Genomic DNA, 21,305 nt, shown 5'->3' with positions numbered 1-21,305 from the left:
TAACAATGAGCATGTATATTAGGCCTTCCATTAAAAGAGGGCAGATAAATAAACCAGATTAAGTACTCTGTATAGGATATCACCAATTATTCACATATTTCTACATTGTGTTTACATTTGTATGGTTTACTATAAAACAAAATGTTGTACTATTATATTTCAGCAATTTATAAAATTATATTTTCTATAGTATCTGCTCACATATTTTATAGAATTGAAAGTTTACTCTTGATGCATAGGGCGCCATTTATCAATTGGCGGGTAGACAAAGTTTGCTGTCATGAACCTCAACTCCAAACCTCGTGGCAAGGGAGCAGCAGTCACTGCCTGCATTTGACATTACACAATCGGGCCCTGCTCACACGCAGCAGGGGATGTCAATCATTCTGATTGGATCTGATCGAGATGATTGAAATACGCCACACTTTAGGTAGCAATGGTCTTAAGATGAGCCTGAAATGCTGGGGCTCCGAAGCTGCTCTCACACCTTAATAAATGGAGTCATAATATATTTCTTAATGTCAAGACTGCAATCATAACTACTTTAAACATTTACAATGAATTCATCAATTGCTTTTTCTAGCATAATTAATGAAATCATAACATGAATTGTGTCCTTTCAAACATAAGCCTTCCATTTGTTTAATATTAATAGCATTTTGTATTTAAAATGTACTTATACTAATTCTCTATCATTTTATCCAAGTCAGTCTTGAGCCCTAGACAAACTACAGCTGCAAAATAGTAATTGCATTAAACAAAATATTGTACGTCTTACAATAATTATGCACAATTCATCATATCTCCATGAAAAGAATGTTTATATACACAGATCGTTTATTAAAAAGATAAGGTGTAGAGAAAGATAAGAAAATGCAATGTTAACTGTTACAAAGGTATGTAGGAGAGATTGTATGAGACTTTCAATACTGCCTGCATGAAAGGAAACATCATTGAAGGAAGAAGTCCAATGAAAAAGTTACTTTTATACATAAAATAGAGTTATTATTCCATACTGCTAAGCAAAAAACTAGTGTGAGACAAATTACATTTAGTGCAAAATTATAGTGTATGTTATTTAAAGTGATTTTAAAGTAATGCTGGAGCGAGATGCTATAGACATAGTGTGGTTGGGCCAATTGCTATTGGCTGTACCACCCCCTTGTTAAACTAAGGAAAAAATTACAGAAAGGCGTAGGTGACAGCATTTTACTTACGGTAATGACAAGTTGCTCCCATATAACCTGTATCTGAACAATTGCAGTAAAAGTCATTCCATGACTGTGAGCATTCCCCTCCATGTTCACAGTAGTTGGGCATACATCTGAAAAAATAAAGCTATCAATATTTTCTTTTCAATATATTTTACAATATTTTGCTGAGTAGAATACATTTTTTGCAGCATGCTCTATTGAAGTAGAATACATTACATTAGCATACATAAAAATAGTCTTAGAAACAACAGGTTAAAGGGACATGAAACCCACATTTTTTTCTTTCATGATTCAGACAGAGAATACAATTTTAAACAACTTTCTAAGTTACTTTTATTATCTAATTTGTTTAATTCTCTAGGTATCATTTGTTGAAGGAGCAGCAATGCACTAATGGTTTCTAACTGAACCCATTGGTGAGCCAATCACACTCTATATCTGAGCTTGACTAGATAAACCTTTCAGCAAGCTATAACAAGAGAAGGAAGCAAATTAAATTATAGAAGAAAATTAGAAAGTTGTTTAAAATTGTATTCTCTCTATGATTCATGAATGAAAATATTTGGGTTTCATGTCCTTTTAATGAAGGTAAATAATCATAAGAGCAGGACAGCCAGCTGAGTATAAACACCCAGAGTCAAATGTTCTTTTGCCACAAGAAGATGGGAAGAGGAAGACCCTTTTAGTTTCATGGCATGCATCTCTCCATAATAGGCTTATGGAATTTTAGTATTTTTCATAGTGATAACATTAAGGTCTAGATTATAAGTAGAGCACAAAATTGCACTTTTGCGAGCTCAATATTTGCACTCCACTCAATTATACCAGTGTACGTAAATGTGTGCTGGTATCACGAGAGGCGCTTCTATAGGCTCCAATGGGAGCCTCGTTCTCATGCCGTAAGACACGGCAAAGCACCTAGCGCAATGCAGGGGGAAATTTGCACAGCATTGGGCAGCCAATAAAAAAATAAATATGAATATATGCATATATATTTATTTATGTGTTTATATGTGTATATACACATATCAACACATACATATATATGCATATAAGCATATACATATATATTTACAGTGAAAAAAACAGTCCCCATTCACCTCTATGTAAAGGCACTTTTTAGAGTAGGTTTTTTTCTAACACCCCACATCCCCTCACTTTAACCCCTTATAGCTGCTTTGTGCAGATTTTTATTAAAGAAATAAATATGCTATTAATTTTACTAGACACTTTAATTTGGGGGCAATTGGGGCACATTTTTTAATTAACGAGAGGTTTGACCTCTGGTGAATTGTGTTAAGCTCAAAGTGCTCCCGTGAGCTTGTGGGAGCATTAAACAGCCACTTGTAATAGCTGTTTATTTAATGTTTATCCGTAAATAGGCAAATTTTGCCCTTTACGGGTGCACGTTAAAATAGCGATACACTTGTAATCTAGCCATAAATTGATAAAAACTATAACATTAAATTCTATTATCATTAATTCTGTTAATTAAGGTGCATGAAGAACAATAATCGTTCAACAAAAAGGAGCAGCGCGTCTTGCCCACCTGCAGATAATGATAAAAATCTGAGAGTAGCAGACATATGTTATCTTCACATTATTTGTCGACAAGTAAATAGTGCTTTTGTTACTCATTGTGTAAACCAAAAGGAACCTTGCCAGTCTGTGTTTGGTGGGGGGTGGGGGAAATAAATAAATAAAACAGGGACCAAGGGGTTAAAAGAAGTATAATACAGAATCCTATCCATGTTAAAGATGCCCCTACCAAGCAGATCAACTACTGTAAGCAACTTCTATGTACTTTTATTCAGTACTAATGTTTTTACAGTTTTTGTTTAAATATACAATTCATTTACTAATATGCAAAAATACATGTAAGAAATGTTTTATAATATTTTATATTATGTACATGTAAGATATTTATATAGTTTATATCTATCTGTCCATCTATCTATACACATATAGGAGATCTTAATAATAAAAAAACAAAAACATTTTATATGCAAGAAAGAGGTGTTTAATGAATAAAACTTGAACTCCACAAATTTTCCTTCATGGTCAATATGAAGCATACAATGTTAAACAACTTTCCACCTTACTTCTATTATCTAAGTTGCTTAATCTTCTTGGTATCCTTTGTTTAAAAAGCATACCTATGTAAGCTCAGGAGCTTGGCTTTAGTTGCTGATTGGTTGCTGCACGTATATGCCTTTTCATTGACTTACTGATGTATTCATATAGCTCCCAGTAGTGCATCACTGCTCCTTCAACAAAGGATACCAAGAAAATGATAATTTACATAAATAAAAACAAAAAAATAAGGATCTATCTGAATCATGAAAACATAAAGTAAACTATGATCATTCTTTAGTGCCTTGTTGCTGAAATTCCAAACCATTGTGACAAGTTTAGGTATTAACATGTTCTTTAGAGCTTCGTCTTTGGCTTTTCACTTTTTCCAGCAAACAATAAAAAAAAACTACTGTTCTATTGTGTAATATGACAAAAGTACTAATATTAATTAATGATGTACAGAAAAGTACTGATCTTAGTTCCATGTGTCAAGTTTAACTATATATTAAAATTACAACTTGAAAATTTAATGTGGAATATCTTCCAAGTCAAATATCAAAGGAAAAGCTCTCTGAATGGTAATTTCCTTTAAAATATTACTATGTTAAACCAATAAAATGACTACAACTTGAGCTATTAAAGAAGGGTATAAATTTAGCTTAATTCAGGAAAGTAACGTGCCTCTTTTCCTTATGGCTGCATGTGAAACCTTCAATGGTTTACAAAGGATTCAGTAACAGAAATCTTTTAACCTTTTTCTCTTTCCTCTTAGCTGAACACACAAAGTCAGTGTCCTCGGTGTGATGTTATTTGCAATACAAGTAAATGAGTAATACTTTTTTTTGCACAATACCACAAAATCTATACCACTGATTAACATAACAAGAAAATTGGATCATTTTGGAAAATATAAAACAATCACATTTGCTACATCGCTAGATTTTTGTAAGTCTATAACTCTGCAAGTATTGATTGTTGGTAACTCATTTCATAATAGAATTATGACAACAAGAACCAAAATATAGTCTTACAATATAGAAAGATTAATATATGTATTGGGTAAGAGGCAAAAACACATATCTGGTAAGTGTAATACCCTATATTGGAGTTATCTAATCAAACAGGAAAATTTATCTGAGTATTATCACTTTAACATCCGTCAAGGCTTTTCCTAGGGCTGAGACTCCAAAGCAAATATTTTGCTTGTTTCTTTTAAAAGTATTCATGTACCAAATACATTTTAGCCAATTTTTGCTACTGCATTTTGTGCAAAGTGGATCAATTAATATGTGCGATTGCTACTTGATATCATGGTATTTGATTTCTGGCTTTTTAACCCTATTTAACTATCTCTTTGACCATTGTGTCTACTCAATTATAAATTGCTATTTACTTTATGAACTGACCTTTCTCTTGTCTACTGTCAGCACCAATGTGACCTTGACTCTGAAAACAGACTGAAAGCCACAATTCTAGTCTAGTGACATTGATTATCTATGTTTGATACCAGTTAAAGCTCTACGGAACTTGTCTGATGACATTTCACAGTACAAACTCCATTCCCTAAGGTATTATCCAAAGGAGGTTGGAAGTGTTTGAATTAAATAAATGTTTTAGGGATCTAACAAAACTCAAGAGAGATTCAGTGTACACAATGGATTAAAAACATATTTGAGTATATTATTGATGTGCAAAAATATTCTTAAAGCAATGTATATGATGAAGTGAAACAAAATTGAATGTCAATCTTAGAGAAAAAGCAAAGAGTTTGAATGCTATCACATGACAAAAGTCAGGTGTTTCCTAAATATTTCTGTGAGTTGCACATATACTTGTCACTAACTATTCTTTCCAGTCTTTGTAACATTTCTAAGCATGATTTTTGAAACTATGAGGCATATTTAAGAAATGTCTTGCGGACCTGATCCAACAGTGCGGATCAGGTCTGCAAGACAACGCTGAATGCGGAGAGCAATACCCAGTGGGCCGCCAGCAGGTGGTGTCAATCAACCCGATCGTACTCGATGGGGTTGAATTGTTGCGATTCCTGTCTGCCTGCTCAGAGCAGACGGACAGGGCTATGGAGCAGCATTTTTTGTGACCGCTGCTTTATAACTGCTGTTTCTGGCGAGTCTGAAGACTCGCCAGAAACACGGGCCGTCAAGCTCTTTTCGGAGTTTGATAGATAGGCCCCTATTTCTTAAAAATCAAGATGAATAAACTGAATCAAATTCACTAAACCAGCAAAAGCTACAAACTATGAATGACATCAAATTCAATTAACTATTGAGAAAAACATTTCAGTCAAGGCTATTGCTTTCAAAGTAAATTTTTGTGAGGACCAATTTAGTCTTTAGTATGTTAGTAAATTAAAAAAATAAGTTAATCGATTCATTTCTCTCTCATGTTGACAATATTTTCATTGCAATCAATCTATGCTAGTGTGTCAAATGATCAAGATCAGTGTTATTTTTCATAGTATAACATACTATGAAACCATAAATTATTTTACATTATTTTTCAGCTTTAGGTATAGAGTGAAGGGATAGTCTACTCCAGAATTTGTATTGCTTAAACAGATTGATAATTCCTTTATTACACATTCCTCAGTTTGGCATAACCAACATGGTTATATTAATACATCTTTTACCTCTGTGGTTACTTTGTATCTAAGCCTCTGCACACTGCCACCTTATTTTAGCTACTTTGACAGACTTGCATTTTAGCCATTTAGTGATGATAGGAGTGAGCACAATGTTTTCTATATGGAACATGTGAACTAGCGCTGTCTAGCTGTGAAAAAATATCAAAATGCACTGAGATAAAAGGTGGCCTTCAAGGGCTTAAAAATTAGCATATGAGTCTACCTATGTTTAGCTTTCAACAAAGAATACCAAGAGAACAAAGCAAATTTGATGATGAAGGTAAATTGGAAAGTTTTTTTTAAAATTGCAATCTCTATCTGAATCATGAAAGTTTAATTTTGACTAGACTGTCCTTTTAAATTGTATAAAAATATGTCCCATGTGTCTTATTGATATATTTGTGTGTAAATTATTTAATGAAAGACAAATACAAAAAGTTCCGTAAGCTAAACCTATGGAAATAGTAGCAATTACATATACTTCACACTTTTTTTATTTGCATAGGTTTAAAGTACAACCAATGACAGACACCAGTAATAGTCAGTGGGAAGAGAACAATTTTACTCCTAGCAATAAATATATTTTATAACAATGTTTGTTTGCAAATGTAAATGCTTATTTACAGATGATGTGCTATTTATATGATACCAATGCCCATCAACAATTTACTATAACTGTGACATGGCTTCCACACAATTAGCCATGAATGTTAGCTATCCTCACTATAATTAAACCTAACAGTAACTCAGATTCTATTTCTATTTATCCTACCATAACATAACATGTTCCTCCACTAAATATTTTGGGACACTTTTAGTGAGGGGATTGTTTAGGGTGTCTAACATACAAGAGGTTGCCTACATGAACCCAGCTGAAACCCTCACATCTAACCTAAAGACTAAACAATAATTCCCTTAAAAAATCTTTAACTAAGGTAGAAGTAAATATAGGGACAATTATATTTGCTTAAAATTGATATTCCCCAAAGGTAAATACACAAGTTAGGTGGTACTACCAATCAAAGTGCATGTGCTTCTCTCTTCCCAAATGAGGTCTCATTCCTGCCTGGCTAATGAGTTTATACATATGGCATTGGAAGAGCCCATCTTTCCCTTATAAAAAAAAAAAGTTATGGTGCTAATGTTCAGGTATTCTACCGGAAATTAGTTACCTATCTTTCAAAAGAAAAAAAAAAGTAAAATTTTTCACTCAAGGTTTATGATTCCCCCATAAGTAAAGACGAAGGTAATAGTAAAGTATAAATTAATATTTGGACAATTATATTCTCTACTCTAAATGAGATGTTACAAAGCAGATAAAACAATTGTGTCAAGGAAAATACAATTTAAATGTGTACATAGGAGTGCTGGGTCTTGACAGTATTGTTTAGTTTTACATTACTCTACACGTTTTAAATAATAACTTTTTTATTGTTTATGCAAGCTGAATATAAAGATATAGCTGACTGCTAAGATAATTAAACTATTCTTCAATAATTAAAATTTTAGATTTTTACATTTTATATTTTATATGTTCGCAGGTTTTTATTCCTAGTTTGATGTTTCATTGCTTGTAAAAGAGAACAAAAATCAATAAAAGTTTATTCCTCAAAAACATAATTGTGGATAGAATGGAAAACATTTAAAGGGTTTATACACAGTGCACATATAAAACTTTTATTATACATGAATAAAAGATTAAAATATACTGCTTTTTGATTTGTCATAATCAAGTTACAGTAAAAAAATGTTAAAATAAATTGTATTTTTTATTATTTAGATTCTGAATTAATTTTGCAGAATAATTATTTCATCTAAAAAATAATGTAATACTTTTTATACACTTCAGTATCTTGTAATATATATATATATATATAAATATATGTAAACCGTGGTTACATAGCCTGTTTTTTGTTATAATTTTGAAAATGTAACACTAATTTGTTCACAGTATTGCAAATAGCATTTAAATCTAACTTATTGCCCTTGAATTCATAGACATAGGCCCCTTTAATTATATATGTGCTAAAACTCACACACTAATATAAATTCAAAGTTATCAAACACATAAAAAACAACTAACATGTGGGTTCTGAGAGAGCTATTTTTTATGTGGGCATGTCCTTATGTGGCTATTTTCAAAGTAATAATTTATTTGACAAATAGCTTATTACATTCAGCACCTTGAATGCACAAACACTATAGGAAACAATAGGTCCTAGACTCACATGTAGTAGAGTAAACAATAAAAGCATCAGTACCAGTATACACAAGGCATTCTGTTATTCTACTGGTGATCAGTGAGTATATAATTATGAACATTCTGTCATCTCTATTTGCTACTAATATTCTATTGATACAACAAAGTAAGCAAGTATGAAAAACCCAGCAATGAGAACAGGTTGCCCTATAGACAATGTGCATGGAAATGCTAAGTGGTTACCAATAAAAATAAAACTTGATACCAGAGATGTGCACAGGCGAAAAATGTGTTTTGTCCAAAAGATTTGTTTTAGATTTCTCTCAACGTTCAGTTTGGGTACATTTGAATCATGTGATCATTAATTTTTGCCAAATATTGTATTTGGATTTGTTATCATTTTACCAATGAGAACAGCAAATATATGCATCTAATTTTAACAAACATCTTACATTATAGAATTTGAAAAATTAAAAGAACATATATTTCAATGATAACAGAATATACAACTTGCTGATTGAATTTGAGTAAATGATTAGCTCACAGAGGCACAGAAGTTACACAACTGCACATTCCAATAGCTCTAGCCAAAGTGATTGAAAATGTCTGAGCTTCCCTAGTCTCCCATAACCCTGTGCCAGGTTAAGGCTTAATTAGACAAACAGTATAACTTCCCCCTTCCTGAACCTTTTTGGCACCAAATGGCACAAATGAACACATCAATCTGGTCAAGCAATCATTCTTTTTCTACTTCTTCCAATAATGTATTTGACTGTTTATGTATAGGATGATTCGTCGAGACAGCAAAATTTGGACAAATCTAAATATGCACATCTTTACTTGATACTATAATATTTGTATATGAAGCTGAAGTTTCCAGTCTATGAAGACTAAATTCAATTTTTCACATTTATACCCTGTAAAAAGGAAAACTTGAGATTTATACAGGATTAATACTTTTACATTTAAATAGCTGAAGCAAACTACTATCTTTAGAATATAAAATGATTACTGAATCACATTGTGCAAACTATTTGATATGAGGTGCCTTGTCAGCTGTATTTTCAAATATATCATCCAATCACTTGTTTTCTTGTTCAAATTCATGAACCATGGCATCTTATGAAATCAACTTGTTAATGGGGTGGTTAATTAAAATGCAAATAAAAAGATGAAACCAATAAATATGTAGAAAGAAAGGAGAGTAGCTATTGCCTTTATTTTCTTACCTGTCTATGATTCCACAAAGGTCAATTTGCAAATCACTGAAGTTACCCAGCATTCCCTGCTGTACAGAAGTAAGATCTATCAACTTGGTACCAATTAAAATCATTTTCATACATCCAAGAAAACCTCTTACAGGGTTCACACATCCAAAATCAGAACTATTTTCTGGGCAGCCTGTATAGGTAAATAGATAATAATGACAACACTGTAATTTCATTGTTATGCTTCGCATTTATGAAGCTACATAAGAAATTTAAGGGCCATTTTGGATTTTGTTGAAGGCTAATACCAGTATTACATAAAATATTATGGTATTTGTATTTTAAAAATTGCAATTGTGATTATTTACAGGTCATTATTTAAAGTAATATAATTTACAGTTGTATTAAAAATGTTCTATATCTACAAGAAATTAGTTTAATAGTATTAGTATTATATTAGTGTATTCAGTGTTTATATTTATGTGATTTTCTTTAATTGTCAAGGCTTTTACTAAAGTAGCTTATATTTAAAAACTTAACTCCTTTGACTATTCTGCATATGTAATGCATCATCTTAATTAATACAACATTTTATGTAGCCTTGGATAAACATGTGATCATAAATAAAATTATTAATGAGATTTTGATGAAAAAATGATACATTCAAATACGATGACCTTATGATGATAATGTTTTCATCTTTCATGTTAATGTTTTCTAATCCAAGAGGATTTCCAATAATTTGGACAATTAAACATAATAATATAATAGTTCACCCATATATATGTATGATTTTGCACTCTCACTTCTCTGTAGCAGCTGCCAGGGTGTCAAGAATAGAATATCCAGATACAATGCAACAGATCTGCACTCACCGGGCTTTAATGCAAAAAGTATAATTTATTCCAATGTGACATTTTGGAGCATGTGTGCCCCTTCTTCATAAAAACAAGAACAAGGTTGCAAACACAGAATTTAAAGCAACAGACCCCTCCCCCAGAGAAAAAAATGCCAACCTGTTACGATGGTGATGCAGTGAGCAACAAACCCACAATGATACACAATAACAAAAAGTAAATCTACAACTGTCATTAGATGGGTTGTTATAATATCACTGATTGACATGATTATATACTATATACAGACACAGGCAGGCACCCAAAATGTTCTCCAAATGTATACAAATATAGCACTGTAGTATTTATACAAAATGAGCATCATATAGCTTTATCTATAAACACTGTAACCTAAGTCTCATTCATACCAATCTAGAACCTGAATCTCTATTGATCCAGTTCAACCATGATCTAAATTGAGAGCTGTAATTAACACAATACATTTATTGCTTAGTTACAGGAACTGTCATGCTTTGAGTCTGACCAAGCATAGTTGAAGTTAAAAAAAGGAGTTTGACCTCAAACTTCATGCCAAGTACTTATCAAAATATCATAGAAATGGGATGATGCCACATAGGTTTTCGAATAAGGAATGTTCCTACTATAGGAAGCACCAATCAAGCATTCTGTATCAGATGGTGTCAAATCCTCAATAAATGTTCCATGGACCTTATTCTATTGGTTATTAAGGAAGTAAAATCTCTACTGACGTAGATTAGGCCTGGACTGTCCAGTTTTAAGGGACAGAATGCGCCTACACTTCTTAGAGATAAGAAAGATGATCGGCTGGATATGCTTAGCATCCAATTACAAGCCTAGAATGATGAACTTTTGAGTTTCAAGAACAGAAAATTATAAACAGTACAAGATGACTGCAAAGGGAAAAGGGTTTATCCTTGGCTCACTGGAGTACAAAGACCCAAATCACTTAATCCATGACGTGTGAGATACTATGCAAGAAGGACACAACACAGTGAAAAGCTGTTCAGGATTGGATAGTGATAACCCTGAAACACAGTCCAATTCCTTACCTGAATAATCACAGCAGGTTTTTAAAGGGGTCACAACAAGGTCAGGAGGTACAAGAAGAAACCTAGACTGCCTAGACTGCACCTGAGATGGCGTGGATATCACACGCCAAGCACCTCCACCACCCATGATGTGGACATTGTTCTAAATATCAGTAGTTGATTTGTTACTGAGGACAAAATGAAGGGATTGAATAGGGAAGGGATTGACTTGTGTCCCTACTGTACTGATGAATAGCTTCAATACGTACATAAAAAAATAAATATAAGAAATAACCACTCAACCTAAGAATGAACAATAGCATAATTGCTTGTTCTATGGCTAGTTGCCACACAAGCAGCAGCCTATTTTTGCTCAACATGTGCCTTTCACAGAGAAGAACTTTCCTGTAGTATATCAGTCGGATCCTGACTAAACAGTGCCGTGCAGTCTCAAAATACCAGGCAATCCCTCTCTGAATGAGAGATACAGTAAAACCCGAGATGTACATTTAGGTCTAGTGTGGGCCTCGTCAGTGAAGTGCAGCCATAACCCTCTAGGCACACTGAGCAATGGGTCCAAATCTGGCTACCTGCATCACCATAAGGGAGACTTCCCTCAAGATCAAAACCAGATGTGGACTCCTTGCCAAGTGTGCTTAGAGAAATATGGCTGCACCTCACTGACAAGGCCCAAAGAAGGCTGAAACGATCGTCTGGGGTTGTCATGTTCCTTATTCAAAGGAGAATTCCCTGGTATTTCTTCAAAGATACTCTGTGAAAAGCACAATTGGGCTAAAAGTGGTGGCTCCTGGGTGGTAACTTACTATAGAACAATCTACTGAGCTGTTGTTCATTCCTGGTAGAGCGCTTCTCTCTTTGTAGGCATTTGTATTATGACTCTGGGAAGCTCTTCCTAAGGGTGATGGGGGAAACCAGACATGGACTCCTTACCCAGTGTGCTTGGATAAATATGGCTGCACCTCACTGACGAGGACCCTAGAAGGATAATACAATCATCTGGGGTTGTCATGTTCCTTGTTCAAAGGAGAATTGACTGGTATTTTTAGGTTGGACTGACCTTATTTGGCGGGATTAGACTGATATATGTTAACTTGGTATAGAACAGGCTTCTGAGATGTTGTTCATTCCTGGTAGAGCGCTTCTCTCTTTGTAAGCTTCAATATGTATGTTGATTTGATGAAATTCCAACGTCAACTAAAATTTAGGGATCACTTTCAGGCTACTGTTAAATCTTATGATGACACTGCTTTTTAACCAATAAGAACTTTTAAACCAATTAATATGAATCCAAGTATCAGGACATTAACTATAATGCTCACTAATGACACATTGGAACAACATTCACATCCAATGCAGAGAAATCTCTCAAGGGGGCAATTGAAACCCTTGCTGAGGACACCAGCATCGTGATTTGTCTGGCAGATAAAGGTGGGGCTATTGTGGCGCTTGATTATGTACAATATAGCCAATAGATACACGGACAATTGATACCTCTTTGTACAGTACTTTCAAGTACAACCCTATGCCTGATTGACATAGTAATACAGAAGGGCCTTGATAATGTATGGATAGATAAGAATACTTTTTCTTTCCTGTCAGTATACCACTCTATTAGCCCCATCCTTTATACATTGCCTAAGGTACATAAAGATCTTTGGAATCCCCCTGGCAGACCAATAGTATCTGCCAGGGGCTCCCTGCTGCAACCACTTGCTCAATTAGTGGACCGCTATCTACAACCACTGGTTTGGAAGATGCACTCTTTTACAGATGATTAACAGATGTGTTAAACACTCTTAAATAATTTGTTATTATTTTTTTTTTTTTTTAAAGAAACGTTTTTTATTGAGGACATATCGTTAACATATTACTTTTCTCAAATAAATATATATACAACATCAAAATTCAGTAAAGCATAAAAAGTACATTTACATGTGCAGGGTTCTGTAACTGTAGACTACCAATGAGAATGTAAATTTCTCCCTGCGAGGGAGTCCTCGTTTTTACAGAGGTCACCTTTTATATATATAATGAACTTTCAGGGGTATACAATTGTATATCATCATTCTACAAAGGTGTTATCCTTAGAACAACAAACCAGTCAATGGAAGTGATTAAATAGTGTAGTTTTAACTATCATGTTACATCACAGTTTCCTATTAGTATGGAGGGGCCCTCTGACCCCTCTCCGCTCATTATCTGCTAGTGAGGATATTGGGCTTCTATCTTAGTTTCTAGGGAGGTGTAGGGGATAGGGGGCAAATGAGGGGGTTAGAAGTTGAGGTGGCTAGAAGGGGCGTATTCCTATTCATCTTCCTATTTCTGGGTGTTCAAGTGGGGGTTAGGTGAGTCGACATGGTTTCCCACGGTTCCCAAATTAGGCAGTAATTGTTTAATTGCCCTTGTTCCCTAGCAACGTAATTTTCAATATTTTTAATATAGTTCACCCCCTCAATTACACTCTGTATCCTAGGGGGTTGGCTCTTTTTCCAATTCCTAGCTATTAGCAATTTAGCAGAGATGAGGATATATATCAGAAGCTTTTGCTTGGTTTTGCGGAGCTTGTCCACACCTAGGTGCAGTATGGCTAGGGCTGGGCTCAAGGTTGTTGTTAGCTCTAAGTCTTTACAGATCTTTTCGACTTTCTGCCAAAAAGTCGCCAGTTTAGGGCAGGTCCACCAAACATGAATGGGGGACAACGGTTCTCCACATTCTCTCCAACACTGTTGTGAGTGTTCAGGAAAAAGCTTCTGTAGCTTTGTGGGCACTAAGTGCCATCTGATGATTACTTTGAAGTATAACTCATATAAAGTGACGCAATGGGTTGCTTTTTTCGTTAAGCTAATGGCCTTGCCCCAGGCATCTGATGGAAATGTGGCCCACAAATCTCTCTCCCATGCAGCTATATGAATTGTTTTTGGAGTAGTCTCTTCCTCAATAAGACAGTGATAATGTACTGTGAGGGGTTTATGTTGTTGGGTATTGGTTGTCCACCGTGTCTCCCAAATAGTCAGGTCTCTCAATGATCCGCCTAAAAAGCCCCAGGATTTCATCAGTGTACGGAGTCTCAGTAAGTCAAATTGGTGTTTGGGAGTTAGAGTAGGAAGGCTCAACATGTCTCCATGTGTTCTTAACTGTCCATTACAGTAGAAGTCGCCCACTGTGTTTATGCCTGTAGTAGCCCACGCGCTAGGATGTGTGTTAAGTAGTCCCACTAGAAGGGCCCTTATTGGGTGTATTGGTGAGGGGTGCGGGGCCACCAGTTTGTTATGTCACAGCTTATTCCAAGCTTCTTGACACCCTTTCACTATGCTGCTAGCGACGTGAACTTTGTCTTGCCAGTGTGGGGGTAGCCAAAGCAAATCTTCTAGATAAATGTAAGCTGGTAGTGAAGCCTGCTCTAAATCTCTCCACCTTGTTGGGGGGAGATCTTTACCCCATGCTGTAGCATGGGTTAGCATTGCCGCTTCATAATATTTCCTGACGCTAGGAAGACCAAGGCCTCCTTTCTCTATCGGCATCTGCAGTATGTGTGCAGCTACCCGGGGTCTTTTATCATAAATTTGCACTTTATACCCCATTGTTCCGAGTTGTAAGATAGTAAGCTAATGCTCATATGGCTCTCAAATGTGTCACCACATATAGCTACTTTTGTAACCATCTAAGACATATATTGTTATTTTGTTTCCTTTCCTAGTAGAAAGTATTTGACGTGGGAGGTTGCTAAGGCCACTGTTTGGTTTATAATTACATCTTGATATTGTTGTAGTACCATTCTTGTCCCTCTCCTAAGTATAGGGCATCTGCCATCTGATGACTAGTGGTTATAGCCACTATGGTATCTACAATCTATTTCATTTTCATATAATACCTTTATTTAGCCAGATCTGGAGTATAGCCTATATATGGTCACTTGTTAGCCTATTATACTTTTAATGTATTTCACGTGATCTAAATTATTAGGTATCAACTAGAATTGCTCTAGCTCTGGATACATAATCCTTTCATTGATATGTAGGGAATAAGATTTTTTGTACTTCCTATTTCTCTGTAAATATGTGCGATAGTGTGTCCCATTACAATTTTCATAGTGAGATATTGGTGATTACCATATAAGAATGCTCTAAAGGGGTCTGTCATTTTCCTTATTTTTCTTAATTACTCAGAGAGAGATATGCAATATAATGTATGTTTGATTACATTGAACCTTGTGTAATGCTGGTCACGTCAGAAGGGTCCATGATTCAAATACAAGCATGGAGCAACGGATCAATTAAACCGGGTTTAAAACAGATGGCACTCACCCACATAGAGGATTACAGGCATCAGATTGTTATACTTATTTTTATGTGCATTTATTCATTTTTATCCTGTGAGTACATAAAGTGTTGTGTGCTTACCATTTGTTTTAAATAAAATATGTGTTGGAGCTGCGCTTCTCTTCATTTTTTTTTTTTTGCGTGTTTTTACCATGCTCCAACTGGTATGTTTGAACATAGCTGTGCTTCCTTCACTATATCGATCTATCAGACTCATGGATTGTGGTGACAATATACCTATATGTGCTTATATGCCTTTTTTTATAATTTCTGTAAATATTGCACTGATTTATTTACTGTTTGGGGTGTGCATTCATTTCAGTGCTAACATTTTTTTAGTTACTTAAACTTTTACATAGCAGAAAGCTCTCATTCACCTAGATTACGAGTTTTTCACTATACTGGGTGCGTAAAGAATGCAATAAAATGAGCAAAACCGCACTTTCCATAGAGCTGCCATTACGAGTTCCTGAAAAACCGCCTTGTGCTGTGCGTTATGGTGCATTAAGCTCCACATCGCAACTAATAAATAAACCTAGTAACCCCTAAACCACCGCCCCCACATCATAACTAATAAACTAAACCTATTAACCCCTAAACCGTAAGCCCCCCACATCACAACTAATCAATAAATGTATTAACCCCTAACCCCCACATCACAAAACACAAAATTAAACTATTAACCCCTAAACCTAACACCCCCTAAATTTAAATTAAACATTACAATATAACTATCTTAAAATAAATAAAAACTTACCTGTGAAATAAAAAAAAATCTAACATTAAATTAACCTAACATTACTATTCTAATAAAATTTAAAAAAATAACAATTAATAAACCTAAATTACACATTTAAAAAAACCTAATACTACGAAAAAAATAAAAAATCTAACATTACAAAAAATAATAAACACTAAATTATGAAAAATAAAAAAACTCTAAGATTACAAAAAATAATAAACGCAATTATCAAAAATAAAAACAATTACACCTAATCTTATAGCCCTATAAAAATAAAAAAGCCCCCCCAAATAAAAACACCCCCTAACCTACAATAACTAACTTAAACAGCTATTTTACCTAGAAAAAAAATACAGTCACCCCAATAGTAAAACCCCCCACCCAACCAACCCCCCAAAATAAAGTACCTAAGTCTAAAAAAAAACTAAGCTACCCATTGACCCTAAAGGGGCATTTGTATGGGCATTGCCCTTAAAAGGGCATTTAGCTCTTTTACTGCCCTTTAAAGGGCATTCAGCTCTTTTACAAGCCCAAAGCACTAATCTTAAAAAAACACCCCCAAAAAACTAACACTAACCCCAGAATATCTACTCACGCACGGTTCCTGAAGTACGGACATCTATCTCCATTCAGGCAGCGAGAAGTCTTCATCCAGGTTGCAAGAAGTCTTTATCCAAGCGGTGAGAAGTCTTTATCTAGGAGGCGACAACCTCATCCATTGCAGGGGAGTCTTCTATCTTCATCCCAGCAGTGCAGAGCGGAGCTATCCAGTACCGGCAATGACACCTGCGGGGAGCGTCCTCTTCATACGATCACCGCCGAAAACTTAAATTGAATGCAAGGTAGCTGTTTCAAAATGGCGTACTTTGCATTCCCATTGGCTGATTTGATTCTTCAAATTCAAATCAGCCAATAGGATGAGAGCTACTGAAATCCTATTAGCTGATTTGAACCAATTTAAAAAAAATTGAACAGCCAATAGGATTTTAGTAGCTCTCATTTTATTGGCTGATTTGAATTTGAAGAATTAGACTTAGATTTTTTATTTTGGGGGGTTGGTTGGGTGGGGAATTTTACTGATGGGTGCTTTGGGTTTTTTTCTAGGTAAAAGAGCTGTTTAATTTAGGACAATGCCCTAAAAAAGGACCTTATGTAGTGTTGGAGATGTCGTGGAGTGGCGGATTAGGGGTTACTAGATTTATTTAATAGTTGCGATGTGGGTGGGTGGCAGATTTAAGGGTTAATAGGTTTAATATAGTGTTTGCAATGCGGGAGGGTGTCGGTTTAGGGGTTAATAGGTAGTTTATGGGTGTTAGTGTTAGTTGTAACATTTTAGTTACGAGTTTTGTGATACATTTTTGCTTCGCAAAATCCATAACTACTGGTCTCAGATGGCGGAATGAATCGTGTCGGTATAGACTGTAATGCAAGCATTTTAGCTGGATTACACAATCTGTAATATGGCGCTATGGAAAATCATACACTCAAACATAATTTTTGGAGTGCGGAATGGATATTGCGTTACAGGCTAAAATGCTTGCGGTATAGCTATACCACCGCATAATATGTGTTACCATGCATTCCATGCGCAATGGACAATTTTTCAGCGGTATAGCCGTACCACACTGTAACGCAAAACTCGTAATCTAGGCCATTATTTGTATGGGAGACATCTCACCACTCGCAGGAGCAGCCCCTTATTTTATAGAATTCAAAGAGGGATACCCATGCCAGAGTTAGAGTGGAAAACAAGACAACCTTTTTAGAATGGGTCTAAGTGTGTTGCACTTTCACAAGAAGAAATCTGTCTCTGAAAATAGCAGAATCTGATGGTGGCTGCCATATTCAGCATTTGTTTTCTTCTGAATAGTCTGAAAGCATGTGCCTAAAAACTAGTAAATGCATTTGCTTAAAATTTGGAAAAGATAGATTTTTTAATTTATTATTCTCCAGACAGAAATGTTCACAGGCATGGAATCTGTCAGATTGGGATTTTATCAATGACAACTAAAATAAGATTACGAATATAAGGGGGAATCAAAAGTAGTTATTTTGCTAATGAATAGCACATACTTTAACATAAAGGAAGTACACGTATACAAACTAGAAGATCTAAATAGAAAGTTAATGCACTGTTTATGTGTTTAGCTTAACAAAACTCTAGGGAACATTTGTATAAATTGCTTATTTGCAAACGCATTCCACATGTGTTGAAAATAGCTAAATGTCTATTTGCAGTCATTGTGAAATTAATTTAAAAATTTCATAAAAACAATATAGCTTAGTGGACAGAGCACCTGCCATTGTCCTAGGCTAAGTGTTGCTGAACATATATAATGTTTATTTTTATCTTTAAATACTCTGTCTCTAAAGACACATACATGCCATACAATGTGTGATTTAAGGTTTTACCAGGATTCTTTTGCCATATTTCTTGGTTCACAAGGTTTTGCCTACAATGAATTCATTTTAGTATCTCTTGTATAGAAATGATAAATCATTATGAAAAAAGTGAATTTATATCAGCGTTTATGACCCTACTTATGACCCTACTTTAATAAGAAGAAATGTAATAATTACTTAACAGGCATTGAACAAGAATAAATCATTTATAAATACATGAAAGCTGGAGCATTGTTAATATGATGTGGGTTCAGATGAAGTAAACAATAATAATGAAGCAAATAAGTCTGAGATGTCAACGTCATTCCATTATTATGGATTTGTTTTTAGTTTGTCAGTTGTATCAATTTCTATTAGACAATACATGAAACCATTTTCAGTGTATTCCAGTGCACACACATACATTACCTCCAAAATATAAGTTTTCTGGATATGACATTTGAATTGGTAGCGTGGATTGAAGGGATAAAGATGCATCTTTATCTATTGTTAGACTGGCATGATTTCTTTTCACAGTAAGGAAGACAGAATGCCATTGTCCATTATTCAGCTGAATGCCTAAAACAATACATATATGTTGGTCACCAAAGTATTATTTTTAGATGGAATGTTAACATTCAAAATTTCAAATGTAACATTTGATTTAACAAATACTACTCAGAAGTTCAATGATAGGGGTCGAGAATTTAGTAAATTGCTACATACTAGATACAAATATAACATTTTTATTTTTATCTATTTCAAGTATTGCATAAATCAAATATTACATTTAAAGAGAACATTCAATAATATTGCAAATATAATAATTTCATTTTTTATAATTTGAATATTGCATAATTCTCTTCTAATTATGCAATATTCGAAATAGGAAAATTCACATTGAATATTATATTTAAAGATAGCATTAGAAATATTATATTAAACGGATGTTAGAATGTTGTACAAACGAACAAATGTGTTAAATTTAATTTCATTTTTTAAATGTTGCAAAACATTTGCCGATTCCTAGTGTACATATATATGTATATATGTATGTATGTGTATGTGCAGTGTTTTTAACTTTTTGGGTCAGTGCTCGAGCAATAGTTGACATCATTTTTTTAAGTGCGCCCATAGTCTATTATGTGGAGGATTTAGCACACTTGCACTATTAAACATGGTAGTACACCCTAATTTTTAACTTGAGTATAATATGTTACTTATAATATGAGTACAAAAACAAAAGTGCTATTGTTTGTGCTCAACCAATGTTAGCGCACAATAGCACTAATATGTTTGCGCTCCACTTGTAATCTGGGCCACACTATTAAAAGGGCTTTTAAACAGGTACTCAAATTTCACATGACTGTTTGTATTCCAAGCCTTTGCTGTTATATACAAAATGCAATGTAAAAGGAATGGACATTTTTCACTTAATCATAAATCTGTTTTATCACCTGCAAAACAAGAAATGTAATAACAGCCTCTGAACAAGCCTTAGAACTTTCATTGTTTTTTTTCTTTATGAGCAGACTTCAAACATTTTACCATAGTAGCTTGCTTTCAAAACATGCTTTAATAATGGTAACCATTAGCTATATATTGAGTAAATTGCATCTAAAATGCATTATTAATTTCTGTAGTCCGTTCAGTAACCTTCTCCATTTAATTTATTTTTATAAATCTATCAGTGACAAGAACAGTACATTTATTATATACACTTTTAATTTAATCTTTAGGTGAATTTGAAATAAAATAATAAAATATTATTTACAAATATGTAAGCAAGTAAAAAAAATATTAAATGTTCTAATTAAAAATCCATCAGTAGTGAGAGGATTAGTACATTAAAATGCATGCGCTACTTGCAATACATACATGAACCCTCAGCAGTATCATACAAACAGATCTTTTATAATTAACAGCTTGTGCACAGCATGTGGAAAACTGAAAGCACAATTCATAGGTCGCCTTTGTGTTAACAATTTTAATTTAATTAGTCCATGTCCAGATGTTGACATAATTTGCCTTTGATCATTTCTATTTTAAAGGATGAGAAAAAAAATCACTTACTTAAGATGGTTATAATATCACAATTTACATCTTATATTAAAATTAGTTCAAGTTTAAAGATGCTCAGTTAAATTAGTTCATTTCGTATATTGCAAATTCCATACTCCACACACATCTATCTATCTATCTATCTATCTATCTATCTATCTATCTATCTATCTATCTATCTATCATCTATCTATCATCTATCTATCTTTCTATTGATCTATCATCTATCTATCTATCTATCTATCTATCTATCTATCTATCTATCTATAGGTTTATCTATCAATCGTATATCTATATATTAAATTGTCTATTTATTTATCTACATCTCTCTTTTTTTCTCTCTCTCTCTTTCTCTCTCACTTTTTCTTTCTCCCTCTCTGTCTCTATCAATCGCAAAAAAATATGCAATTAAAGAAAATCATTGGCCAAGCTTACATTTCTGGTGTATAAATTAGAGCCACAAAGTGTTTAATTATTCGGCTAGAGTAGATTGCTGTCACCTTCCTTTTGTCACTACATTTACCTTCGTTAT

The 21,305-nt window shown here is 34.1% G+C and overlaps 1 protein-coding gene across 1 annotated transcript in view; it reads right to left on the bottom strand.

Moving 5' to 3' along the window:
- CNTNAP4 (contactin associated protein family member 4) overlaps positions 1 to 21,305 on the bottom strand; it is a 190,665-nt gene that overhangs the window by 100,504 nt on the left and 68,856 nt on the right. Inside the window, exons 7-9 of the mRNA XM_053699959.1 lie at positions 19,142 to 19,291; positions 9,364 to 9,535; positions 1,218 to 1,324 (exon numbers count right to left, since the gene is read on the bottom strand). Of these exons, the coding sequence (XP_053555934.1) occupies positions 1,218 to 1,324; positions 9,364 to 9,535; positions 19,142 to 19,291 (429 nt within the window). The remainder of the gene's footprint in view (positions 1 to 1,217; positions 1,325 to 9,363; positions 9,536 to 19,141; positions 19,292 to 21,305) is intronic.

This window comes from Bombina bombina, chromosome 2 (assembly GCF_027579735.1).
Source record: "Bombina bombina isolate aBomBom1 chromosome 2, aBomBom1.pri, whole genome shotgun sequence".
In the NCBI taxonomy this organism is placed as follows: Eukaryota; Metazoa; Chordata; class Amphibia; order Anura; family Bombinatoridae; genus Bombina; species Bombina bombina.
The sequence above is the reverse complement of the archived record's forward strand: the minus strand, read 5'-3'. Positions and strand labels throughout refer to the sequence as shown.